Source organism: Panthera pardus, unplaced genomic scaffold, assembly GCF_024362965.1.
Source record: "Panthera pardus isolate Hobbes unplaced genomic scaffold, ASM2436296v1 HiC_scaffold_25, whole genome shotgun sequence".
NCBI classification, from domain to species: Eukaryota; Metazoa; Chordata; class Mammalia; order Carnivora; family Felidae; genus Panthera; species Panthera pardus.
The window spans coordinates 16,825,587-16,848,051 of record NW_026526821.1 but is presented as its reverse complement, the minus strand read 5'-3'; the positions used below and the strand labels follow the sequence as shown (position 1 = coordinate 16,848,051).

General features: G+C 45.4%; 2 protein-coding genes across 3 annotated transcripts in view; both read left to right on the top strand.

Moving 5' to 3' along the window:
• Nucleotides 1-12,869, top strand: part of IFT52 (intraflagellar transport 52) — a 33,272-nt gene extending 20,403 nt beyond the window's left edge. Inside the window, exons 10-14 of the mRNA XM_019458441.2 lie at nt 2,879-3,033; nt 7,378-7,465; nt 8,325-8,433; nt 10,885-11,030; nt 12,603-12,869. Of these exons, the coding sequence (XP_019313986.1) occupies nt 2,879-3,033; nt 7,378-7,465; nt 8,325-8,433; nt 10,885-11,030; nt 12,603-12,650 (546 nt within the window). The 3' untranslated portion in view covers nt 12,651-12,869. The remainder of the gene's footprint in view (nt 1-2,878; nt 3,034-7,377; nt 7,466-8,324; nt 8,434-10,884; nt 11,031-12,602) is intronic.
• A 9,328-nt stretch (nt 12,870-22,197) lies between these two features.
• The window catches only part of MYBL2 (MYB proto-oncogene like 2), a 36,688-nt gene continuing 36,420 nt past the window's right edge, over nt 22,198-22,465 (top strand). The window contains exon 1 of one of the 2 annotated variants that reach the window (XM_019458440.2): nt 22,198-22,436. In XM_019458440.2, the coding sequence (XP_019313985.1) occupies nt 22,417-22,436 (20 nt within the window). In that variant the 5' untranslated portion in view covers nt 22,198-22,416. The remainder of the gene's footprint in view (nt 22,437-22,465) is intronic. The other variant, XM_019458439.2, reaches the window with a different exon arrangement.

The following is a 22,465-nucleotide window of genomic DNA, read 5'->3' as shown; positions in this document are numbered from 1 at the left end:
GATGGTCTTATTCTCATCTTAGAGATGAGGAAATGGAAATTCTGCAAGATTGCAGTATGCCCCAAGAGCAAACACTTGCAGAGCCAGAACTGAAACCCAGGTCTCGATTCAAAGTCTGCTTGTTCTGGAGCGCCTGGATGACTTAGTCAGTTAAGCATCCGACTCTAGATTTTGGTTTAGGTCATGATCTCATAGTTTGTGAGATCGAGCCCTGTGTTGGGCTCTGTGCTGACAGTGTGGAGCCTGCTTGGGATTCTCTTTCTCCCTCTCTCTGCCCCGCGCTCCCACGTGTGCTTGAGTGTGTGTTTTCTTTCTCTCTCAAAATAAATAAAAACCCCAAAAATGTTTATTTTAAAAAATAAAAAAATTAAAACAAAAAACAAAAACCCAAAGTCTACTTGCTCTACAATTGTGTCTCTGTTTCTTAAACTCTGAAGTGTCAGGAAAGTGATTTCCTGGCTGCGGATAGCAGGGAGTGGGTAAGAATATGGTCAGAAATGGTGGACTGCTGCCTGCTTCCTCCCTCAGCTGAGGGTGTGGCCTCCCCAAAACGGACTTGGGTTAGGAAACAGAAGAGCCCCGTGTCTAAAACATTCCCTCATACGGAAACATGAAGTATATGGATGTTTTGCTTAAATTCCTCCCGAAAAGTGATATAAGCCGCCCAAATAAAACAATTGGGGTACAGTCAGGAATTCACTTTTCAGATCTCACAGGACCCAACTCTTGAGCGGATAGCATCTTTGGCAGCTGCCAGTCCTAGTTAGGGCGTTGGGGGCCGAGGGAAGCAGCACTACGAGATGCTGTGTCTGCTCCTGGTCTTTGTGGCCACCTGCTCTTACTAAGTTTCTGCCATTCCTGTTTTCTAGCTGAGGAAATGGAAGTAAGTACATTCTTCAAGGTCCCTGCTGAGGTTGATACCTGGCCAGCCATAACTAATGCGCATGTTAGGCTGATTCTGGAGCGTGTGCTTTTCTGCTGCTCTGTTGTTGACTGTCTACCGCACGCGACACTGGACTGGTTCAGAAGGGAAGTGTCAATAGGGAGCCAGAGGAAGATGGGGTCGTTGAGGCCTTTCTCTAAAATCATGCAGTCTCCTGTATGTTCTGCATATGAGACCTGGTGCAAATGTCCTTTGCATTGTAAGGCTTTGGCAAGTAAAATGCTGGGCCCAGTAATGCTGCAAAGTAAGAAATTCTGAAAATCCAAACTTCATATGATTTCAGATAAAATCTTATGTTGGAATAGGTTTCAAACCCAGACAACAGCTCAGTTTCAAATGTTACTTAACGAAATGGTAGCTGAGTAAAGAGCTAAGAGGATTTACATGACAAGTTTTAATCTCTAAATCTGCTAGGAAGTCATGAAAACCAGTGGTCTTGGGAACACTCTTATGTTTCTGTTTGGACATCTAAGGTCTTGATGGTTTTCTGAACTAGGATTTGGTAGCAAGTCTCTGTGCAAAGATGCGAACCATCCTCAGGACCTTTGGGATGCTTGGCCCTTACTGATGTTCCTGCTGTGCGTGTTCTGACACAGTCAGGGCCTTTGTTATTGCTCTCACCTTCAACCCCCATTCTGTTACCAGGTTGAAACCTCTAACACAGACATATCTCTTGGGACATACATCTCTTGGGATATAGAGAAAAACGAGCCTGTTTGTATAGGCTTATTTCTGTAATGCTTAAGTGTGTTTCCTCAAGTTCTGGCACTGGAAAATGTGGAACACATTGTTGCAGGGGACTTCAGAGGGCAATTAGGAGTCAACTTCTTGTTGTCAACACGCCTTTATTTAAAGTTAAATGTACTTTTTAGGTAGGTAATGCATTCACAGTTGGGAATTCAAAAGCATACGCAATGAACAGTTTCCCTCCTGTTTTTGCTGAACCACTTTGTCCCCCTCCCCAGTGACAACAATCTCAACTGTTTCTTGTATATTCTTCCAGAGATGCTTTATATATCTATAAGCAAACAAGTATGTGTGTGTATCTCCTTCCTTTTTGTTTTACACAGATGGTACTATATACACTGTGTGTATTCACCACCTTAGTTTTTAAAATTGGCAATATGTCTTAGAGATGTTTCCTTATTTACATATAAAGAGCTTTCTTTCTATTTTTGTTCATTTTGTTTCTTTAAGACTATTTTCTAATGTTTGTACTGTAGTATGTTTAACCAGTCTCCTACTGATGGACATTTAGGTTTTCCTGGTCTTTTACAGTTACCAGCACACAGCATGTGTCATCATTTAGGGCTCTCAGCAGTGCTGGAGTCCTTGGTTAGGTGAGAAGGGCTGGGATCTAGTGTCCAAGTGGGAGGGTCATCTGTGCCGGGGTCACAGGCGGTTCATACATATAACAGCAGAGGAAGCCGAGAATAAGGCCTAGATGCTGGTGGGTGGATAGCTGTAGTGGGAGCTTGTGGACTGTCTTTTGTGATTGCTTCTGTTTTCTCAACTGAAATAGAAAATAAGGTCTTCAGCTAAAATTAAGAAAGGTAAAATTGTTTGAGATGGATGAAGTGACAAAAGGAAGGTATTGCCTAGGACAACGGGAAGTGAATGAACTAGGCAAATACAGCTGATTGCTGAGCACTTGAGATCAGTGGTCACGAAATCAAAAGGAGGCCAGTCGGCATGGTTGTTTATCCAGCTGTGTTCAGTACTGCATGAGGAATTACAGAGTTGGATTTAACCAGCGTTGGGGTTTAGCCAAGTGACTTTTATTCCTCTTTCCACATGAAATGGCTTATTTAAGGTTTAGTTGTTAGTGACCAGAGACAGTGAAATCTCTTGGCAAGAGCAGAACTATTGCAGAGTTAGACAGATGAAATTCTTACTCCTGCTGTGCTGTGTGATGAACCCTCTTGTGGCTTTCAGATTTCCGACTACATGATGCTGCCCGACACAGCCACCCTGTCAGAGCGGCTTCGAGTGTGTCTCCAGGAGGGCGATGAGAACCCAAGAGACTTTACCACCCTCTTCGATCTGTCCATTTACCAGCTGGATACCACCTCCCTCCCCAAGGTCATCAAGTCAGTACCTGTAGCTCTCAGCTGCACTGCACTTCATTCTTGAGTGTTTGGTTTGAAAACATGAGCCTGGGGACGGGAGATAGGGTCATGGCATATGTGGTATGCAAAACATGTTCTCAGATCTCTGATGAGATCGACAAAGATAGCTGAGAAAATTGGGGTGGGGGTTGCAGTTATTAGTCTCCTGTTGTGTCCCAGGCTCTGTATCAGGCATTTGGGGCAACCAGCTTGTCCTGGTTTGCTTGGGACTTACCTGGTTTCCGCAAAGAGGGTCTCATGCCCCCAGGAGCTCCGAGTAAAGTGAGCTGGTTAGGCAAGGTGCCCTGCAGGCACTGCATGTTATTACTTCACTTCATACTTTGAATTGCCTCTGAATTACCTGCTGCATTTCCAGCTGAGGAAACAGGTTTAGGGAGGGTAAGGTCTTCTCCCAAGGTGGGAGCCTGAATGGCTTTCAGACTGGGGCTTTCTCTTGTTTCATTGCCTGCTCTGTTGCCTGCTTGTTGTTATTGTCCATTCCTAATGACAGGGACAGGGACTGAGGGCAACATTTCTCAGCCTCTTTGGCCAGGCATGGGGTTTACATCTGGATAAACCAAAGGCTGAGGGTGTAAACTACTGATGAGTGTCTAACTTCCTACTGCTGTATTTATGTTCAGGTTCCCCAGATACTTACTGACCACCTCCTGTGCCAGGCACTGTGTCCACAGTTCATGGTTTAATGCAGGAGACAGACACAGGCTGTGGTGCAAGGTCATTGTATTAATGCTAAACATGGGCGTCATGAAGAGTGAGAATTTGACTCTTAAGGGGGTGAGCAGGGAAGCCTTTATGAAAGAGGGGCCCTCTTAGCCAGGCATTGATTCTTTCAACAAACAGTTTAGGGGGCCTTGTGTCTGCTTGGCACTGTACTGGGTGCTCCCCCATAAGGGGTGAAGAGGCTTCAGGAGATGACAGGGATGTTCAGAGAGAGAGGTGGGCGATGATGTAGCTTCTGTGCAAAGCCCACATGTTCACATGTGTAGGTGTGTCCAGGCAAGGAAGTTTATTTCTAACTGCTCTTTGAACTGCATTTAGCCTTGACTTCAAATGAGGCCAACTTAGTAATAGTTGAAAGCTTGGTCCTCTGAAGTGCCCTGCAACAATCTGTTCTGTGTTCTCCAGCACGGGCACTTGAGGAGACCTGCCTGAGCATCACAGAAATAAGAAGCCAAGGCAGACAGCCTGAGGCTCAGGGCAAGGGCCTAATTTGTGAATGGGATGCTAGTAAAGACCTCTAGAGGAGGGACAGGATTGAATCTGTTTTCTAAAACCAGATAAAACAATGCCTTGCGGCAGTTTATACAATTGATGGGGGGGGGGGGGGGGGGGGGAGTAGAAGAAACCAGCTAGGCGACTGTTGACAGTAGATTGGAGGGTTGAGGGGCGACACTGGTGGGAGCAGTAGCTGTGGTTTCAAGAGATGTTTGGGAAGAAAGAATCCTAAGCCACAGGCCATGGAAGGCTGTGATGGCAAGGTCAGAGATAGTGGTTTCTCCCTCAGGGATCTGGGCACCTGGCAGTGCTGTGGACTGGCTCTCAGGATGCGGGGAGAGGAGAGAGAGAGGAGTTCTGCTCCAGGCACCTCCATCTGATGTGGCTGAGAGGTTGCCCTGTGAAGAATGCAGGTGGAACCACCAGTGTAGATGTTGAAGAGGCCTAGAGAAGGTGATTAGAAAAGTGGGGGAAGGGCTAGGTACTCTCAAGGACAGCACTGGAGTGGGAATTGGGCTGGAGACAGGGCCTCACAGCTACCCTTGCTTTTGAGGAGGAGAAGAGGAGGGCCTTTGGCAAGCTGGGGAGAAGGAGCTGGAGGGGCAGGGGAGTGCGGGCAGCAGGAGAATCCCTGGAAGGGTGTGGGGCAGGGAGTAGGAAAGAACTGGGAAACTGGGAAACCAGATGGCCTGGAGATGGGCCCGGGGCTCCTCCTCCTCTGTGGTTGGAACTTTTCTCAGAATAACAAAAGGCACAGCAGGCTGCCCCACTTGTGAGTTACAGTCCACCCAGTTTCTGCCTTTGCTTTCTGTCATCTTCTGATGTGGTTTACATCAGGGTGTTGTGACTGTGCTGAATGTGGGATTGATTGGAACCATTATTTTAGTGCCATCAGAGTCAAGTAGTAGATATTTTGGAGCTTAGATAGCTCTTTTAATTGAATTTGTCTTTTATACCAAAGCAAAGGACAGTAGTTATGGGCCAGTTTCTATATGGTGCTCTTAGGAATTTATATTTGGTAGTAACATCTTTTGAATACAATTCCTCTTTTCTAAGTAAAAATTCGATTAGCCTTTAAATATTTAAACATCTGAATGATGTTGCTCTGAAGTAACTTCATTTGTCCATCTGGTATTTACTGATGCCTGTGGGGGTGAGGTAGAGACAAAGACCGTGGAGTCCCTGCCTTCTGAGTTCATGGACTGATGGGTTGGGGACTGAGACATAGAGTGGTGAAAACACAGTGCCAGAGGTCAGGCCAGGGTGTTCTGGAAATAGATAACTCAGCCCCATTTCATAGGTTTCTATTTAGCATTGGCATTTGTTCCTCCCCTTATCCCCCCCCCCCCCCCCCGCCCAGCACCCCCACCGCGCAGTCAGCTTTCTGAATTAGGTTTTCTTGGTTTTAAGATTAGTTTCTCCACGCATCCCCCACTCCCATCAAGCGCACGGAAGATTTGGGCGAGTTGCGAGCTGAGCAAGAAAGAGAAGATGCACTGGCGTTTGTTTTCTTATTCACACAGGGCTTCAGTGTAGCCAGCTCCATCTGCAGACAGAAAGCAAAAAATCATGGCTGGGATGGCCAAGGCCAGAAAATCATGGCAGCAGGGTTCTTCGTGTGCCAGTGGTGGGACCTTTAGCTTAAACATTGCCCCTAATGACATTCTGCCTTCAGTATAGACTGAGTCATGGGGCTTTGGGTTGGCAGGGATTGGCCAGCTCTGAGTTCTAATCTTGCCTTTGTCACTTCTTACCCATGTGACCTTGGGAAGCTTCTTTATCTCTATACTTCTGCTTTTTTTTTTCTATAAGAGATTATACCCACTGGCCAGGGTTGTTTTGCAGTCGGTACTCAGTGAAAGTTATTCCTGTTCCCTCCCTAGGGATCTTCTGCATTGCCAGGAAAGCTTCTTCGCCCCAGGCACCTGGGAATAGTGGAGGCAGTGATAGCAGTCAGCTCAGCTAAGTGCCTTTCTGAAGTCACAGACCTCTTTCCTTTCTACAATCACTTGTCCATAGAAGCAGGCATGAACTTTGTTCACACCCATTGACATTTGCTTGTTTAGCTTAATTTTAAAAGGTCACAAATGTGTTCATAGTTTAAATTAGGTGAGTATATTTTAATTTGCCTCATTTCCAGAGGAGTTCAGCCAGCTTACAAAATTATTACGGTGCAAAAGGATAAAAGGAATGTTTGAGAGAATGGAGGCAGAGGGGAAGCCATAATCAAAAAGAAACACAGGGGTAAGGTCAGCACTTGACTCTGTAAACTCATCACTGGCGTTCTCCCTCTGCTGTAGCCACTCTGGCTGCCCTGAGGTTCTGTGAAAATATCTAGCACCCTTATTCCTGTTCTCCTTGCTCTTGCCTCTGCCTGGGATACTTTTGAAAGTAAGTGCATGACTTCCTCCCTCACTTCACTCAGGGCTTCTCTCACTTCTCTCACTTCTTCACTCAGGGCTGTACCCCCTGCCTCTTCCCTGTCTTTATCCCTCTGTCCTGGTTTGCTTTTCTTCTTACTACGTATTGACACCTGTCATCTAGGGTCTTGTTTATTGCGTGTCTCTCCTCTAGTAGAATGTAAGTTTACGAGGGCTGCCTTGGTCTCTTGTTTTCACCGTTGCTGTTCTCCTGGTGTATAAAACCGCCTGGTGCACAGTACATATTCAGTAAATACTTGCTGAGTGAGCACACAGAAGTATATATTGTATAGATCTGTTCAGTTGCAAGAAGCAGACTTCAGATTTGACTCCTGTCTCTTGGTGGTGAAAAAAAATAAGGAAACAGAGTGAGTTACCACATTTATAGTGTCCACTGGGTAAAAAGAAAAAGCCTGTCTAGGAGAAGCCTGATATGAAACTTGAAAAAACTTTCCCCTTCAGTTCACAGTATAGTTGTGCCATGTGACACAGTAGGGAATATTCGTGAAAGGATCGTTACATTACATACACCAACACATTTTGTGTGCTTTTCTGTGAAAGTGTTGAACCACGTGATTTGATGGAGAACAGCGCAGTGTGGTCAGTTAGATGTGCTTTGCCACAGTGTCTCATCCTGATTCCTGCTTTTTTTGTCTTCTTGCTAACACAGGGCCCATGAACAGCTAAATGTGAAACATGAACCTCTCCAGCTCATCCAACCTCAGTTTGAGACCCCACTGCCAGCCCTTCAGCCAGCGGTGAGTAGGTGTGCATGGGGGATCCTGCTACAGAACCCCACTGTTTGTCCTTACTTTCCAGCGGGGCCATCACATGGTCCTTCTCCCAACCATGTGTAGTTGTACACCCAATGCATGTGGTACTTCTCAGGAAGTTGTGTTTCTCTGGCTCTAAACATGCAGAGACCAAACCTATTAGTACTCCTTAGGGACTTCCACTGGGTGTAGCTCCCAACTGAGAAATCAAGGGCGTGGACTTTTCTGGTCGTTAAGCATTTCCCATCTGGTGTACTTGGAGGCTATATAGGAGAAATCCTGGGTGGAAAGGAGGAAATGCTTTGTACTGCAGCTTTCTAGGCAACAGGCCCTCAGATTCATAGCACAGTCTGTAGCCCAGGGGGTAGTCACGTGTGCACAGGTCACTTTCAACATTCCAGTCCAGCATTAAGTCAACTTACCTTCAAAACTCTCTTATCCCACCACATTCTGGAATACACTTTCTACATGGATCTACATCTGCTTCCCCAATTTCTGCCCCTAATGAACTCATAGTTAAATGAGAAACAAGTTGTCCAATCAGATGTTCAACACAAATAAGCATAATTATCCCCAAGCTTTTGTCCTTGCACAAGTTAGTGGGCACTGGTGTGTCAGTTTGATCAGTTTAGTGCTGTTTTAGAGCTGATTCTGTTTGATTGCTTACAGTGCACTAGTCCTCTTGCTTGATATGGTCTAACGGGTTAGGGCAGGAGGAGGTGACAGGCATTTGGGTGGTTCATCCCAGGGAAGGGCTGAATTGGCTTCTCATTTCCTTCCATCTTATCACTGTCAGTTGTGGCTTTGCATGCCTTCTTTCATGAAAGACCTGATTTCCTTTCAGGTTTTCCCTCCCAGCTTCAGGGAGTTACCACCTCCCCCACTGGAGCTGTTTGACTTGGATGAGACATTCTCTTCGGAGAAGGCCCGCCTCGCTCAGATTACCAATAAGTGTAAGTTTGGCCAGGTTTTTTTTTTGTTTTCTTTTGTAAGTTTTATGTAGTTGTGAACTTCTGAGATTTGCCATGAGAGAAAGCTGGAGTTTGTTCAGGGAGAACAAAATATGAATGGCAGTGTAAAATGAGAGTTTCTGTTTATTTCATGTAAATGATATTGGTTGTTTCTCTCAGGCCAGTTTGCTCAGTGAGTTAGAACATGATGCAAAGCAGAAGCCAAGGTCTCAGCTTTAACCCTTATAGGTCTTTAGTTCTGACTTATTGAGTAACCATAGGATGCATTCTGACCCTGGCTGCCACTTAGCAAGTCTAGGTCATTGGTCATACGAGCCGTTAAATAAGAAAATTCAGTCAAGGCCAGAAGAATTATAGAGACTTCAGATCGGAAGGGATCCTGGGAGAGTTATGTGTACCCACCTTGACATGTGGATGAGGAGGTGAGGCCCCAAGCCTCATGCCTACGAGGTGAGTGGTTCTCCTGACTCTTGGCCCAGTGCTCCCCTGACATGCATAGCAAATGGGCCTGCACACAGGTGCTCAGAGGCATAAAATTAACCATCCATTTTGAGGCAGTGACCCCACTCCTGAGAATCTAATCTAAGGAGATATGTGAAGGCATATAGATGATTACTATGTTATTTATTTTTTAAATTAGGAATAAAAATTATTTACCCATTGGGAATAGGCTTAGGGTACACTAGCAGGGGAATGGTAGTAAATTGTGTCACATTTATTTGATGGGATGACATGTCATTATAAAAGAGGTTTCCAGGGGCCAGGGAGTGACACTGATAGAACTTAAGTGAGAATCCTAAATGAGGAAGGGCAGGATATAAAATTCCATGTTCACTAGGATCCTAACTATGAACAACATCTATATGTACCCAAGGACCAGGAAGGAGACTGCAAAAATAAAAACAGTTCAGTGTAGAACACCTTAACTGCATCTCTCTTCTTTGTCAAGCCTTGTGGTAAGTGCTGAACAGCAAAAATTAGCAAGACGTAGTGATTGGTGCAGTAGGAATAACACACCTGTGAAGTGTCAGATGGTTTGACCCAGCATTTCTGTTTCTAATTTATCCAGTTTATCCAAAGAAATCCTTGTAGAAATGTGAAACAAAAAATTATAGCTATAGAGATATTAATTGTAGCATTAAAAAATTGACAACAGTCTAATGGCCCATCAGTAGAGGGTTTGGTTTAAAAAATAACGAAATATTATACATCTGTTAAAGGAAAGATACAGAGCATAAGCTTTGACATAAGATGTCCATGAGACATCGTTAAATAATGAAAGCAACTTACAGAACTATTATAGTTTGATCCTATTTTTTACACATATGTAAATATGTAGGCATACATGGCAATAATTACCTTAGGTGGTATCAGTGGAGATAGAGTTGGGGCAAGAGATTTTTGCAGCTGTATGGTTTGATTTTTTTTTTTTTTTTTTTTTTTTTTTGAGAGAGAGAGAGTGTGTGTGCATGCACGAGTAGGGGAGGGGCAGAGGGAAAGGGAGAGAGAGAATCTCAAGCAGACTCCATGCCCAGTGTGGAGCCTGACGTGGGGCTTGATCTCATGACTGACCATGAGATCATGACCTGGGCTGAAATCAAGAGTCAGATGCTTAACTGAGCCACCGAGGTGCCCCTATGGTTTGAATATTTTAATAAAAAACTTACATTTCTATCATAGCTTTAAAAAATGCACATCAGAAGGGGAAAACAGAAAGGAATTACAGTATAGTGTAAGAAGGGCTGTAATGGCTGTCCATCCTTGACATAGGGCTGCTGGGGATGGCTGCACAGAGATATGTTATTGGTGGAATTATGAGTGATTTTTTTTTCTTCTTTCATTTCCTTTTCTATAATATTGCTATAATAAATGCTATTTAAAATACCCATATGCCCTTCTCATAATTTTCCTTGCTACATTCAGAGAATGGTAATTTGATTTCCTTCTAGTTCCTCCTATTCTTTGTAATGTAGGAATGCTGGATCTGGGAATAGGAGAGCCAGAGCCATTCCAGCTTTATTCTAAAGTGTAATTTATTTAATTTTGAGAGAAAGAGAGAGGGAGAGGGAGAGAGACTACCAAGCAGGCTCCACATTGTCAGCAGGGAGCCCGATGCTCGAACTCACTAACTGCAAGACCATGACCTGAGCTGAAATCAAGAGTCGGATGATGCTTAACTGACTGAGCCACCCAGGCGCCCCCAGCTTTATTCTAATTAGGAGTGTCACACTTTTGTCCTGATTTATAAAAGCAGCACATCAGAGATCTCTTTAGTTTGTTACTGTGTAGGTCCTGTGGTCACATTACCCTAGGAAAAGTGAGTGATCTTGAGAGGTATAGGAACCTGACAAGGGGACACCTATACCACAGTAAGTCTGTACTTTGGAAAGGACAGGAAATAAGGGTTAATCTGACTGCTCCAACTGTGCTTAGGTACTGAAGAAGACCTGGAATTCTACATCAGGAAGTGTGGTGATATTCTTGGAGTAACCAGTAAACTACCAAAGGACCAACAAGATGCCAAACATATCCTTGAGCACATCTTCTTCCAAGTAGTGGAGTTCAAGAAGTTGAATCAGGTAGAGCCTAGAAAGCCCACTGAAGTGGAAGCTCTTTGAGTGGTGGTATCTTCCATAAACTGGACTTCTCGTATTTTATGCCATTCATTCATTCTGCAAGTATTTATTAAGTATCTACTAGGTAAACAAAACAGACCATGATCCCTGCACTTATGTTCTAGCTGAAGCTTGACAGAAGACAATAAACATAATAGATAAGTCAATCACATGGTATGCTAGAAGGTGATGGCATAGAAAAAGTAGAGCAGGGATCAAGCGTGCTGAATGTGGCAGTATTAAATAGGGTGGTTAGGGTAGGTCTCACTACAAAGGTGATATTGGAGCAAAGGCCTGAAAGTGTTGAGGATTTTGCCATGCAGATAGCTGGGAGATGAGTGTCCCTGGCAGAGGGAGACCTGTACAAAGTCCTGAAGGCTGGGCTTGGCCTGGCTTTTTTGAGGCATAGCAGTGATGTCAATGTTGCTAGAGAGACCTGAGCACAGGATACAGAAGCAGGCCATGAGGTCAGCACCTCATGACGGAAATCATCTTTCTCTGGACTGAGGATCAAGGGCTTTAAAATTATGCCTGGCCTTCATTTTGTCTATCCCTTGATGAGATTTCTAAAATTAAATGTTCAACCACCGTTGGAAATGGGCATTTATATACTACCTATTCTACCAATGGGAGAATAAATTTGTCCCACTTTTCTGGAGAGCTTTTTTATATTGCTTAAAAGTCCTCAAAATGTATGTACCTTTGACACAGCAATTCTAATCCTCAGAATTTGTTTTAGTAATATAATCCTGAATGTGTGTAGATTTGCCAACCAGGATGCTCCGTGTAGCACTGTTTTAACAGAAGAAAAATCTTCATCAGTATGGAGCTAGTTAAGTACCAAGGGCGCATCCCTAAGATTAAAAATGTTTAGAAGAATGTTTAAGGACTTGGGAAGACATTCAGGATATGGTAAATGGGGTTGGGGGGAAGGGCTATAAATATATACATACTTAGGATTGTATGTGCTGAGTGGAATGGTTGGAATCTACTGGCAGGGACTGACTCTGCTGGGTACTCATGATGCTAGGTGTTGGGGCTGTGGTAGTAAACAAGATGAAAGTGGCCTTTGCTATCTCTTCCTGAGCCACATGCAGTGGGGGAGACTGGAATATATAGGGGCAATTAACAGCGCTCTGATATAATGCCGTGAGGAGCACAGAAGTGAGTTGATATAACTGCGGAGCACTGAAATGTGGAATTTTGCTCAGGTAGGTTCTCAGCAGTACTCACCCTGCTGACAAGGCAGAGACAGGCCACTAAGGCCAAGATAAGAAGTCTGGTGTGGTATTTGCCTTGGTGCCTTCAACTGTATTTGCTCCCCGCTCATTGCGGTGGGTGGCGGGCGGTAGTCAAAAGCCCTGTCCTGAGAGTGAAAACTTGATCCTCCAGCTGGATTCAGCCTTAAAGCCAGGGATTACTATATGTCCCAATTAATGATGGTTCAGAATCTTAATCAAAGTATAAAACACCAGACTTCCCATTTCATGCTTTGTACTGAAATACTAAAATTCTGTGTCTTATTTCTTCATTCAGGAACATGACATTGATACAAGTGAACCAGCCTTCCAGAACAATTTCTGAGGACCATGCCTCTTGAAGCATCTTCTGCCTCCTGATTCCTTTGTAAACTATTTTTGAATTGTTTCTCAATTCCTTATCAACATTGTCTATACACTCTTTCTTCCATGAGTTGTGGAAGGTCTGTGCGTCTTCTGTAGTGCCCAGATAGGTATAGCGTTTCTAACAAGATCCTTATGTAAGATACATTCCATTTTTAAGATTAAACCTACTGAATCTGTACTTTTATAATTTATGAAAGTCTTTCATTGAAGTCTTTTCTTCCAACTGTAGTTCTGAATTTGAGTCTCCTTTATCAAAGGCATAAATGTCAATATTATGAATATTATTCAGCTTTTGGACTACCTCAAGGATATAAAGCAAACTTAACCCACATGACCTGTTCGCCAAATGTGCTTAATGAAAAAGATGAAATAGTAGATAGATACCTTCCTTACATAGATCACTCACCCCTTCCTTTCTCAGCTACCCCCAGGACACAACCATTTGGAGGCTGTTGTCTCCATTCACACTTTACCACCCTCCTCTGAGCTCCTGAAGCACTGAATTGTCATTTTCGGTTACGATGATGTGATCATCTGTCCCAAGGACAATGGGAAAGACTGTACGTGCTTGAATGGGACAGCTGGGTACTGGATACACTGGGGACCTGCATTGGTGGACCCTCAAAGCCAGATAGAAGATTGCAGAGCCACTACCAGTGTGTAAGGAATGTGTTGCAATGGGAACAGTTTAGCTGGTGGGTTCTATAAAGATGGGAACTGTGGAAGGAAGGCCATTTATGGAGAGTGTGATATAACCCCAAGAGGAAGTAATGAGGATGAACTCAAGTGCTGTTGTAAGAAAGGTGGCATTTTGAAATAGATTTGGTCTGATGGTTGGAAGGTCAGATTGGCAAGATTTTGAGCCTGATATCCTGGGAAGTGGTGGAGCTATTGGAAGATGGAGATTCTGAGAAGTGAGCTGCTTTGGAGCATATGAATCCAGTTGAGATGATGGCAATTCATAGCAGTGGAAATAACCAGTAAATAGCTAGAAATCCGAGGTTTAGAAAAGATATCGCTATTGTTCATATGGAGTTGATAATTGAAGTCATGAGAACAGTCTACCAAGGAATTAACATTTTTAGAAATTCAGAGCCTTGGAAATAAAGGCTCACATCCTGAATTTCAAACTATTTATTCATGTTAAAGCTCTGTTCACAGGCTTCCATTGTCTCACACACTGGAGCCCTAGTGCGGGGCTTATTCAGAGTAGCCAAGTCAGAGCAGAGTCTTGGGGAAGGAGGAGACCACTTTGCTCAGAGGGTAGAATCTGGAGGCCAGCTGAGAGAAAACTAGCCATAGAACAACTGGAGTGTTGTGGCAATGTATTTGGAATACATTTCATAAATGTACTCAACTATTGTCTCCCAGCCCATATCCTCTTCTCTTACACTGTGGGTTTAATGCTCCTGCAATTGAGAGATGAGGTCCATGTTCCCTCCCTCTGAATTAGGCACTATAGTGGAAGTGACACTGACTTGTGAAGCTAGGTCATAAAAGGCTATACAGCTTCTGCCTAGTTCTCTTGGGACACTCATCTTTAGAGCTACAAGCCAACAATGGAAGAAGTCTGAGGCCACTTGGATAGACTATGTGGATGGGCCACATATAGGTGTCCTGGCCAACAGCTAGAGGTCCCAACCTATACCAGTATCACCTGCTAAACATGTGAGTGAAGATGCCTCCAAACTGATTCCTGTCTCCAGCATCAAGTCATCCCTAGTCTTTGAGTTGTCTGAGCTGAGGCGGCAGACATCATGGAGCAGACAAGCTGTCCCTGTACCTTTCTCAATTCCTGATCCACAGAATCCACAACCATTATAAAATCACAGTTTAAGCTACTTATTTTGAATAGTTTGTTATGTAGAAATAGATGATTAGAACATATACCTACGATTTTAGCAAGAACTTTTTGGATCTATCTGAATTTAATCCAACTTTACTTCCCAAAGGGGACACAGAGGCCTAGAGAGACCTAGGGGCAGAGCAGCATTGACAGCCTGCCTACTAACCTAGAGCTGTTCCCATTACATGGACTTGAAAAGGTGCCTTGGAGGGGGCAAGGCCTGTCCTGTCATGGGTCATGTGGCTTTTTCCCTTGTGGCAAGGATGTATGTTTTTTCCCAACTTTTTGAAAAATTTGAAACATCTAGAAAAGTGGAAATAGTATAATAAACACCAATACCTACCACCTTTTAAAAATTAACATATGACCATGTATACTTTATATATGTGTGTATATTTTTCTGAATGCTTAATATTAAACTTCAGACATTATATACTTCATTATATAACTACAGTATACCATTATCATTTCTGATATTTCATGCTTAGTCAGATGTTCCCCAGTTGTCCCCAAAATGTTTTATAGATGTTTTTTCAAGCCAGAATCCAGTCAAGTTTCACACATTGGATTTGATTGTCTCTGATCTGTTTTAAGTCCAAAACACAGTTCCCTGTGTTTCTTTCCCTCCTCCTCCTTCCCTTCCTCCTCCTCCTCCTCCCCCCACCCCCTCCTCCTCCTCCTCCTCCTCCTCCTCCCCCCCCCTCACCCCCTCCTCCTCCTCCTTCTTCTTTCTTTTTTTTTAATGACATTGATTTTTTTGAGGAGACTAAATTATATGTCCCACATTCTGGATTTTTCTGATGGTGTCTATTGTCCCATTATCTCCTTTACTGCAAAGTGGAAGTTAAGTTTAAAGGCTTGACTATCTTTGAATTAAACATTTTTGGCAAGAATAGCTCATAGCTGATGCTGTGTATATCACAGTCCTCTATTAGAGAAATTAAGTTCAATCCACTGGTTAAGGTAGTGAGCAGGGGTGCTTTTAAATTCAAACATGAGCTACAAGAATGCTTTTATCCCAGTTGCTGTTCACCTATATTCTCGAACTTCTGGTATGCAAGCCTCTCGAAATGAAAAAGTTAATGGAACTGAACAAGTATTTCAACTTCACTCTTAAAACATACCCGCAAACTGGGGCACTTGGGTGGCTCATTTGCTCAGGTCATGATCTCGAGGTTTGTCAGTTTGAGCCCCATGTCTGTGCTGACAGAGAGCCTGCTTCAGATCCTCTGTCCGTCTCCCTCCCTCTCTTTCTCTCTCTCTCTCTCATGCATGCACAAAAATAAACGTTTAAAAACTCCTTAAAAAAATACAAACACAAAAACAACAAAAAGTGATAGTATCAGTCTTAGTGGGTAACAGCATAAAAATAACTGTTGGAGATCTTATTTGTTGAACTCAAATACATCTCTGCTCAGAGAAACTTGAGTGTCAAAAGAAGAGGAGATATAATGAGAAAGGGGAGATAACATGTTGGGGACAAAGGTCTCTCCTCTCCCCAAGAGCAGGAAGGAAAATTTGGAGTATCTTATTCACAGATCTACCTACAGTCTGGCTTTTGCTAACTTATTTATTTATTAAACCAAATATGAGAGGTTTTATTCAAACTGTTCCCTAAAAGGTTCTAGAGTGTTACGTGTGCCCTAATGAAACTTAATTTAAAAGATTAGGTAATACCTATACATGGAACTGAAGGATTTTGAAGAGAAAGAATTTCAACCTCCTCAGCCATTCAGTTCCCTATTCTGCAACTAATGTCATCAATTTCTTCCCCTGCCTTCAAGAAACAGAAATATTTACTTAAAAAAAAATTTTTTTAACATTTATTTATTTTTGAGAGACAAAAAGAGACAGAGCATGAGCAGGGGAGGGGGGGAGAGGGGGAGGCACAGAATCTGAACCAGTCTCCAGGCTCTGAGCTATTCATTAGCACAGAGCCCGATATGGGGCTTGAACTCACGAAGTGCGAGACCATGACCTGTGCTAAAGTCTGACACTCAACCGACTGAGCCACCCAGGTGCCCCAAGAAATATTTACTTTAAAAAGAATAAGAAATCTTGCGTATACCAAATTTTACCATGAAGCCTACCACCGTTTACACTAGCGTTCTGCTTCTGCAGCTTACAATCTAACTGGGGAGAGAAATTAACTTCGTAGAGTCGCAAATGGTTACGCGCAATGGTAGCATGAAGGAAACTGCAGTGTCAGGAGCCTGTGCCGGGCTGCTGAAATACACGGGGAGTCAGGGCCGGGTGGAGGCAGAGCGGTCAACAGGGCTCTGGGCCCGAGCGACCACTGGACGCCAATTCCCGTGACCGCCACGAGGTCGGAGCCGACCACTTCCATAACCCCTGGTCCTTTTTTTCACCCGTCCTCCGCACGACCCGAAATGGCAGGCGTCGGGAGAAGCCTCCCAGCTACTACAGCTTCGAGGGATCACGCGCCAGGCAGCAGCTGGAAGAGGCAAAGCTGTCAGGGCTCCACACCTCGCAGCCTGGCTCCCAGGGTACCCCGAGCGCAGGCGCCCCCTTGTGACGTCAGGAGGCGCGACTCCCGCGATGCTTCGCGCCGCGCCTGACACAGAACGCGCGCCCGGCAGTCCGACCGCTCGGGCCTTCGTGTGGCCCCGTTTACCAGAGGGGCGATTCAAAACAGGTCACGTCACTCGCTCCGGAGCACAGCGGGCGGCGACAGACTGCCACGTGGACTTCAAAACCCGATTTTCCTTTCATCTTCCCAGGTGTGGGTGATGACGCGGCCCTGGGCCATGGGTGGCCGCGGGGCATGGCCAGGCTGTGGAAGTGGTTTCCACCGCCGCCAGAGGAGGCTTTGGTGTCCCTCGACGGGTCCATCCCTGACTTTGTGCCGGAACTCCCTAACCTGTGAATCCTTCCCTGCTTGGTTGCTGGACAAGTGGACACATTGCAAAAGAAAGAACTCAGTTTGCGAAAGCTGATGCCCAGAAAGCCCAGGGTAGAGGTCGGGGCTGTAGGCTGAACATTGTGTATAAAGCAGCCCAGGGCCCTGGCAGCTGTATCTGAGTCTCCTCTTCCTTACAAGAACGCCAGAAGTTTGGGTTAAATGGTTTCTAAAAGACCAAATTCTCATTCTGTGCAGTTGTGAAAATGAGGACACAGCAGGGGCCGGCATGATCTGGACAAACCCAGCAGAGTTGTTTCCCTTGTTCTGTGGTCAGTGACCCCACACTTCTCCCAGTGATTGAATAGGCACCCCTAGAGTTATGCAAATGGAACATATCAGTCACCGCCCCAAATTCCTTCTGTCCCTTTGTAATCTCTTCTCTGCAACCATGGTCACTTTGATTGGTTCTGTTATGCAATTTCTACAGTTGTATGTAAATGATATACAATATCCACTTTCTGGCTTTTTCAGCATAATTATTTTTGAGATTCATAAAATAATAATGAAAAAAAATAATTCCTTTTTATTATTGGATAGCACTTTACTGTATGGATATATTTATTTTAACGTTTATTTATTTTTTTTGATAGAACATAAGTGGGGTCAGGGCAGAGAGAGAGGGAGACACAGAATCCGAAGCAGGCTCCAGGCTCTGAGCTGTCAGCACAGAGCCTGATGCGGGGCTCGAACCCACGAACCATGAGATCATGACCTGAGCTGAAGTTGGACACTTACCCGACTGAGCCACCCAGGCACCCCTGGATATATTTATTTTATATCTATTATTTGTTTACCCAGTCATCTGTTGATGGACATTTGGGTTGTTTCCAGTTTGGGGCTGTTGCAAACAAAGCTATGTAAAAATCTCTGTGTGGACATACGCACTCATTTTTCTTGTCTCCATGTGGCTGGGTGGTTTTAATTCGCATTTCCCATATATTTTGAAGGTAGAGTTTGAGGGTAGAGCCAATAGGATTTGCAAATGAATCAGATAAGTAATGTGAGAGAAGAGTCAAAAATGACTTCAACTCTGGCCAATCCCTGAGTACTTTTTAATATTTCTTCTCCCTGGCATGCACTGGCTGCTCCCTCTGCCTGAAGTGCTATTCCCCACATTAGCTACCTTGCAAATTCCTAAACCACCAAGGTCTGAAGAGCCTTCAGTGACCCTTTTGGGTGGCACCCACAGCCCCTGAAGTTTATCTTCACCCTTACAGTTCTACTTTTCTGTTTGCTCATTGTCTATCCTATTAGCTGATGAGTTTCTGGAGAGTATGGATGGTTAGATGACCTCACAATGACTAGCCCCTGCCTGCAGCCCAGTCTCAATCATTTCAGTGTATTTTCACAAACAGTATCCATTATATTTACATTTCAAATTATGGGTGCTTTATGTCAAGCTACGAGCCCTCTAGCAGTATGATTATGGCAACTTTTCTAACTTGGATATTTTGCCTTTTTTTTTTTTTTTCCTGGAACTCACAGATAGGTGCTTTACAAATAGTTACTCATAAAATCTCAATCTTTTGAGAAGTGAGTGGGAAAATTTTTCTGTAGAGGTCAGATTCCTTGCAGCAGGTAATTGAATTGCTTTCCCTGCATTGGGGAATCCACCCTGTTGTAGTAACTGTGCCATTTCCAGTCCTGGTGCTGGCCTCTCAGGTCTGTCTTCACCCTTCACCACTTACCTGCTACCATGACTGTCCTCTACACTGAGACCCTTGAGCGTGGGGCAAAAGTATCTGAAAAACTTGCCTTTGTTTCAAAATCTCTTGATGTCCCATATCTTACTAAATACAATTCAGACTCTAGCGTGGCACATCCTCTCAGTTTTGGTCTATGCCTTACTAACCCTCTAGCCCAAATATTAGTGTTCTATTTCATTCATTCAATTAAAAAAAGTGTAAAATCCCTTCTGTGAGTACCTACTAGGAGCCAAACATTATGGTAGAGATCTGAAGCTAAAAATGTGAATGTGGAACTGTCCAGGCTCTTGAGAGAACAATGAAATTGTGGGCGCAGGAAGTATGATGGGAGAATGATGTTAAGGAAGGTGTTCTGTAGGTGGAGAGGAAGCCAGGCAGAAGGGCCACGTGATCCTACTTATCATTTACCTGTCTTCAATCTGTTTGTTTTGTGTCCAGCCTGGTGCTGGGCCCCGAGCATTTAATAAGTAGATTTCATTCTGTGTTCCCAAGACCGAGGCAGGCCCTGAGTTTGGAGCCTGGGGTGGGGAATATTGTGGAATAACCAAATGACTGCAGCTTCCCTGTCCAAGATGGGCATGTCCAGGAAAGTTTTCCCAGACAGCAGTGTGTAATCAATCCTGGCCCCAGGGACCACTCCCAGGTGTGGCTGTACTCAGTATACTTGGGAGTCCTGTCTCCAGAGGGTATCTGTTGATATGACGGTAACTGGAGAAAACACAGTCATGGAGATTACCAGATTCCATCCCGCACCAGGGTGATCTCCCTGCTCCCTGACTCACTGCACTGACCCTAGGCTTCTTAGGCTCTAGTGTATTGGTCAGGTCAGCCCCAGTTCCAGGTTCCGCGTGGGCTCTCCAGCTGCTCCCTTTCTCTTGCCTTGGACAAATACCTTGCCTGAGCTGCCAGGTTCTGTCTTTCTCCTGAAATACAACTAGTAATCCGTGTGGGAACGTGTGCAAAGCAGCTTCCTGGACTTCAAAGAACAAGCATGAGGGCAGCTGAAGAGTCATCATCATCATCACCATCATCATCATCACCATCACAATAACAATAACAAAAACTGAAAGTAAAGTAATATTTACTAAGGGCCAAGGATTATTCTCAGTGGTTTATACATATTAATTTGTTTAGTCCTACAACCTTCCTACAAAGTAGGTACCAGTGTGGTGATTAAAAGCATAGACTCTAGGGACGCCTGGGTGGCTCAGTGGGTTAAGTGTTTGACTCTTTGTTTTGGCTCAGGTCACAATCTTGCAATTCTGTGGGACTGAGCTCCGGGTTGGGCTCTGCACTGGCAGTGAGGCATCTGCTTGGGATTCTCTGTCTCCCTCTCTCTCTCCCCCTCTCCTGCTCTCTCTCTCTCTCTCTCTCAAAATAAATAGACATTGGAAAAAAAAAAAGAGCATAGACTCTAGACTAGATAACCCAAGTTTGAATCCCTGCTTTGCCATTTACCGATAGTATGGGGGTGAGGGGGACAGCCGTGTTTCAGTTTCCACATCTGCCAAAAGAGGATCATTCTAATACTATCTCATAGAATTGTTATGAGGATTAAATGAATTAAAATTTATAAAGCATACAGAACAGTGGCTGGCACATTGTAAAAGCTAAGTTTTTGATAAATCTAATTATTACATATGAGAAAACAGGCATAAAGGAGTTAAGTAATTTGCCTAAGATCACACAACTAGTAAATGATGGGGCTGGGAATCAAACCCCAGGAAGTCTGGCTTCAGAGCCTGCACTTTTAAATATCATTCGCTAGCAATGAAGAGGGGATGTCCGCATGAATTACTTTATGAAGGAAGTGGGTGGGGGAAGACCTGAATTAATTGATGTGGAAGCTTCTGGTACTTAAGATGTCAGTGTTCCTTCTGCTGTGGTAAATGAAGTTTGCAGCAGCTGGCTAGTTTGGCCTCAGGTGCCCAGTAAGGTGGCCTTTTCCTCAGATTTCAGGAAGAGGAATCTGAGACATAGCAGGAGCTAAGAGCTGGGGTTCAGCCAGATTTCCCCAGTCTCCCGTCGCATAGTTCATTTACCTTGTTCTCAGCATTCCTCCCAGGGAGCCCGGTGTGACGTGCCTCTTGGGAGGTACTTGGCATAAATGGCAACTTAAAATGGAAAATCCTTGCTAAGCCTCTAGTAGTTTAAGCACTTGAACAATTCTGGGCCCTGGGGATACTGCGGTGAAGTGAGAGGCCGCTTGGACCTCAGCGTGCCCATAGTTCGGAGGGAAAAATGCACTAGTCGACGAGCAGATGGTGGGCAGGGAACCCAAAGCATAGATTGGAATTCGGTGCGAGCCGCGGGAAGTGTTCCCGGCCAGATAATGGCCCCACGCAAAGGCAAAAGGCCAGGAGGCTAGCTAGTTTCCTTTGGCTAGGGGCAGGGTGGTGATTTGGCAGAATCCTATAAACCTGATTAGGGAATATTTTACCCTGAGGGAGGGGAGAGAGGTTTTCTGTTCCGGAGAGGAAAGATCGATTTTGCATTTTAGGAAGCTCACTCAGACTGCCGGGAGTTGGACCGAGCGAGAGCCATCGAATTCGAGGCTGGAGAGGAAGCAGGGAGACAGTTCGAAGGCACAGACCCTGCCTAGGTAGGGGTGAGGGGACGGAGGAGAGCCTTGGGAGTAGCGCTTAGGGTTTTGCACAGGCTGTTTCCCTGGCCTGACTCTCCCATCCTTATGCCTCACTACCTTTCCTCAGTCTCCTGGATGGGCAACTCCTGGGCCGCCCGGGACCCACCACATTTGGCCTGGGTCCGGCCTCAGTCAAATGGCGGCCGGCTCAGGACCGCAAATCCCAAGACCCGCGGCACTCAAACCCGGCCTTCCCGGCCCCACCCCGACGCTCGCGGGACCCTCCCCGACCCGCGCTCGGGGCCTTGGGGCTTCAGAGCTCTGGGAGGGTGGGGCGCTCCCCTGTCCGCAGGCCCCGCCCCTGTGCCCGCCCCTCCGGTTCCACCCCCGCGCAGCCCTCAGACTCCGCCCCGCGCACGCCGCCCGCCCGCGCGCCAGGCCCGGGCGGCGCCGACGCGCTTGGCGGGAGATAGAAAAGTGCTTCTGTGCGCGCCGGCGGCGGCCGAAGTGCCTGCGAGCGGCGGCGGGATCTGCGTACAGGCTGACGGCTCCCAGCACGGCCCGGGGGCCCGGAGCGGCCCGAACAGCCGCGCCTGACCCCGGCCCGGCTCCCGCTCCGGGCTCAGCCGGCGGGCGGGCGAGCGCGGCGCGGCCCGGGCCGGGGGGATGTCTCGGCGGACGCGCGGGTGAGTGGAGCCGGGCGGCAGAGGGCTCC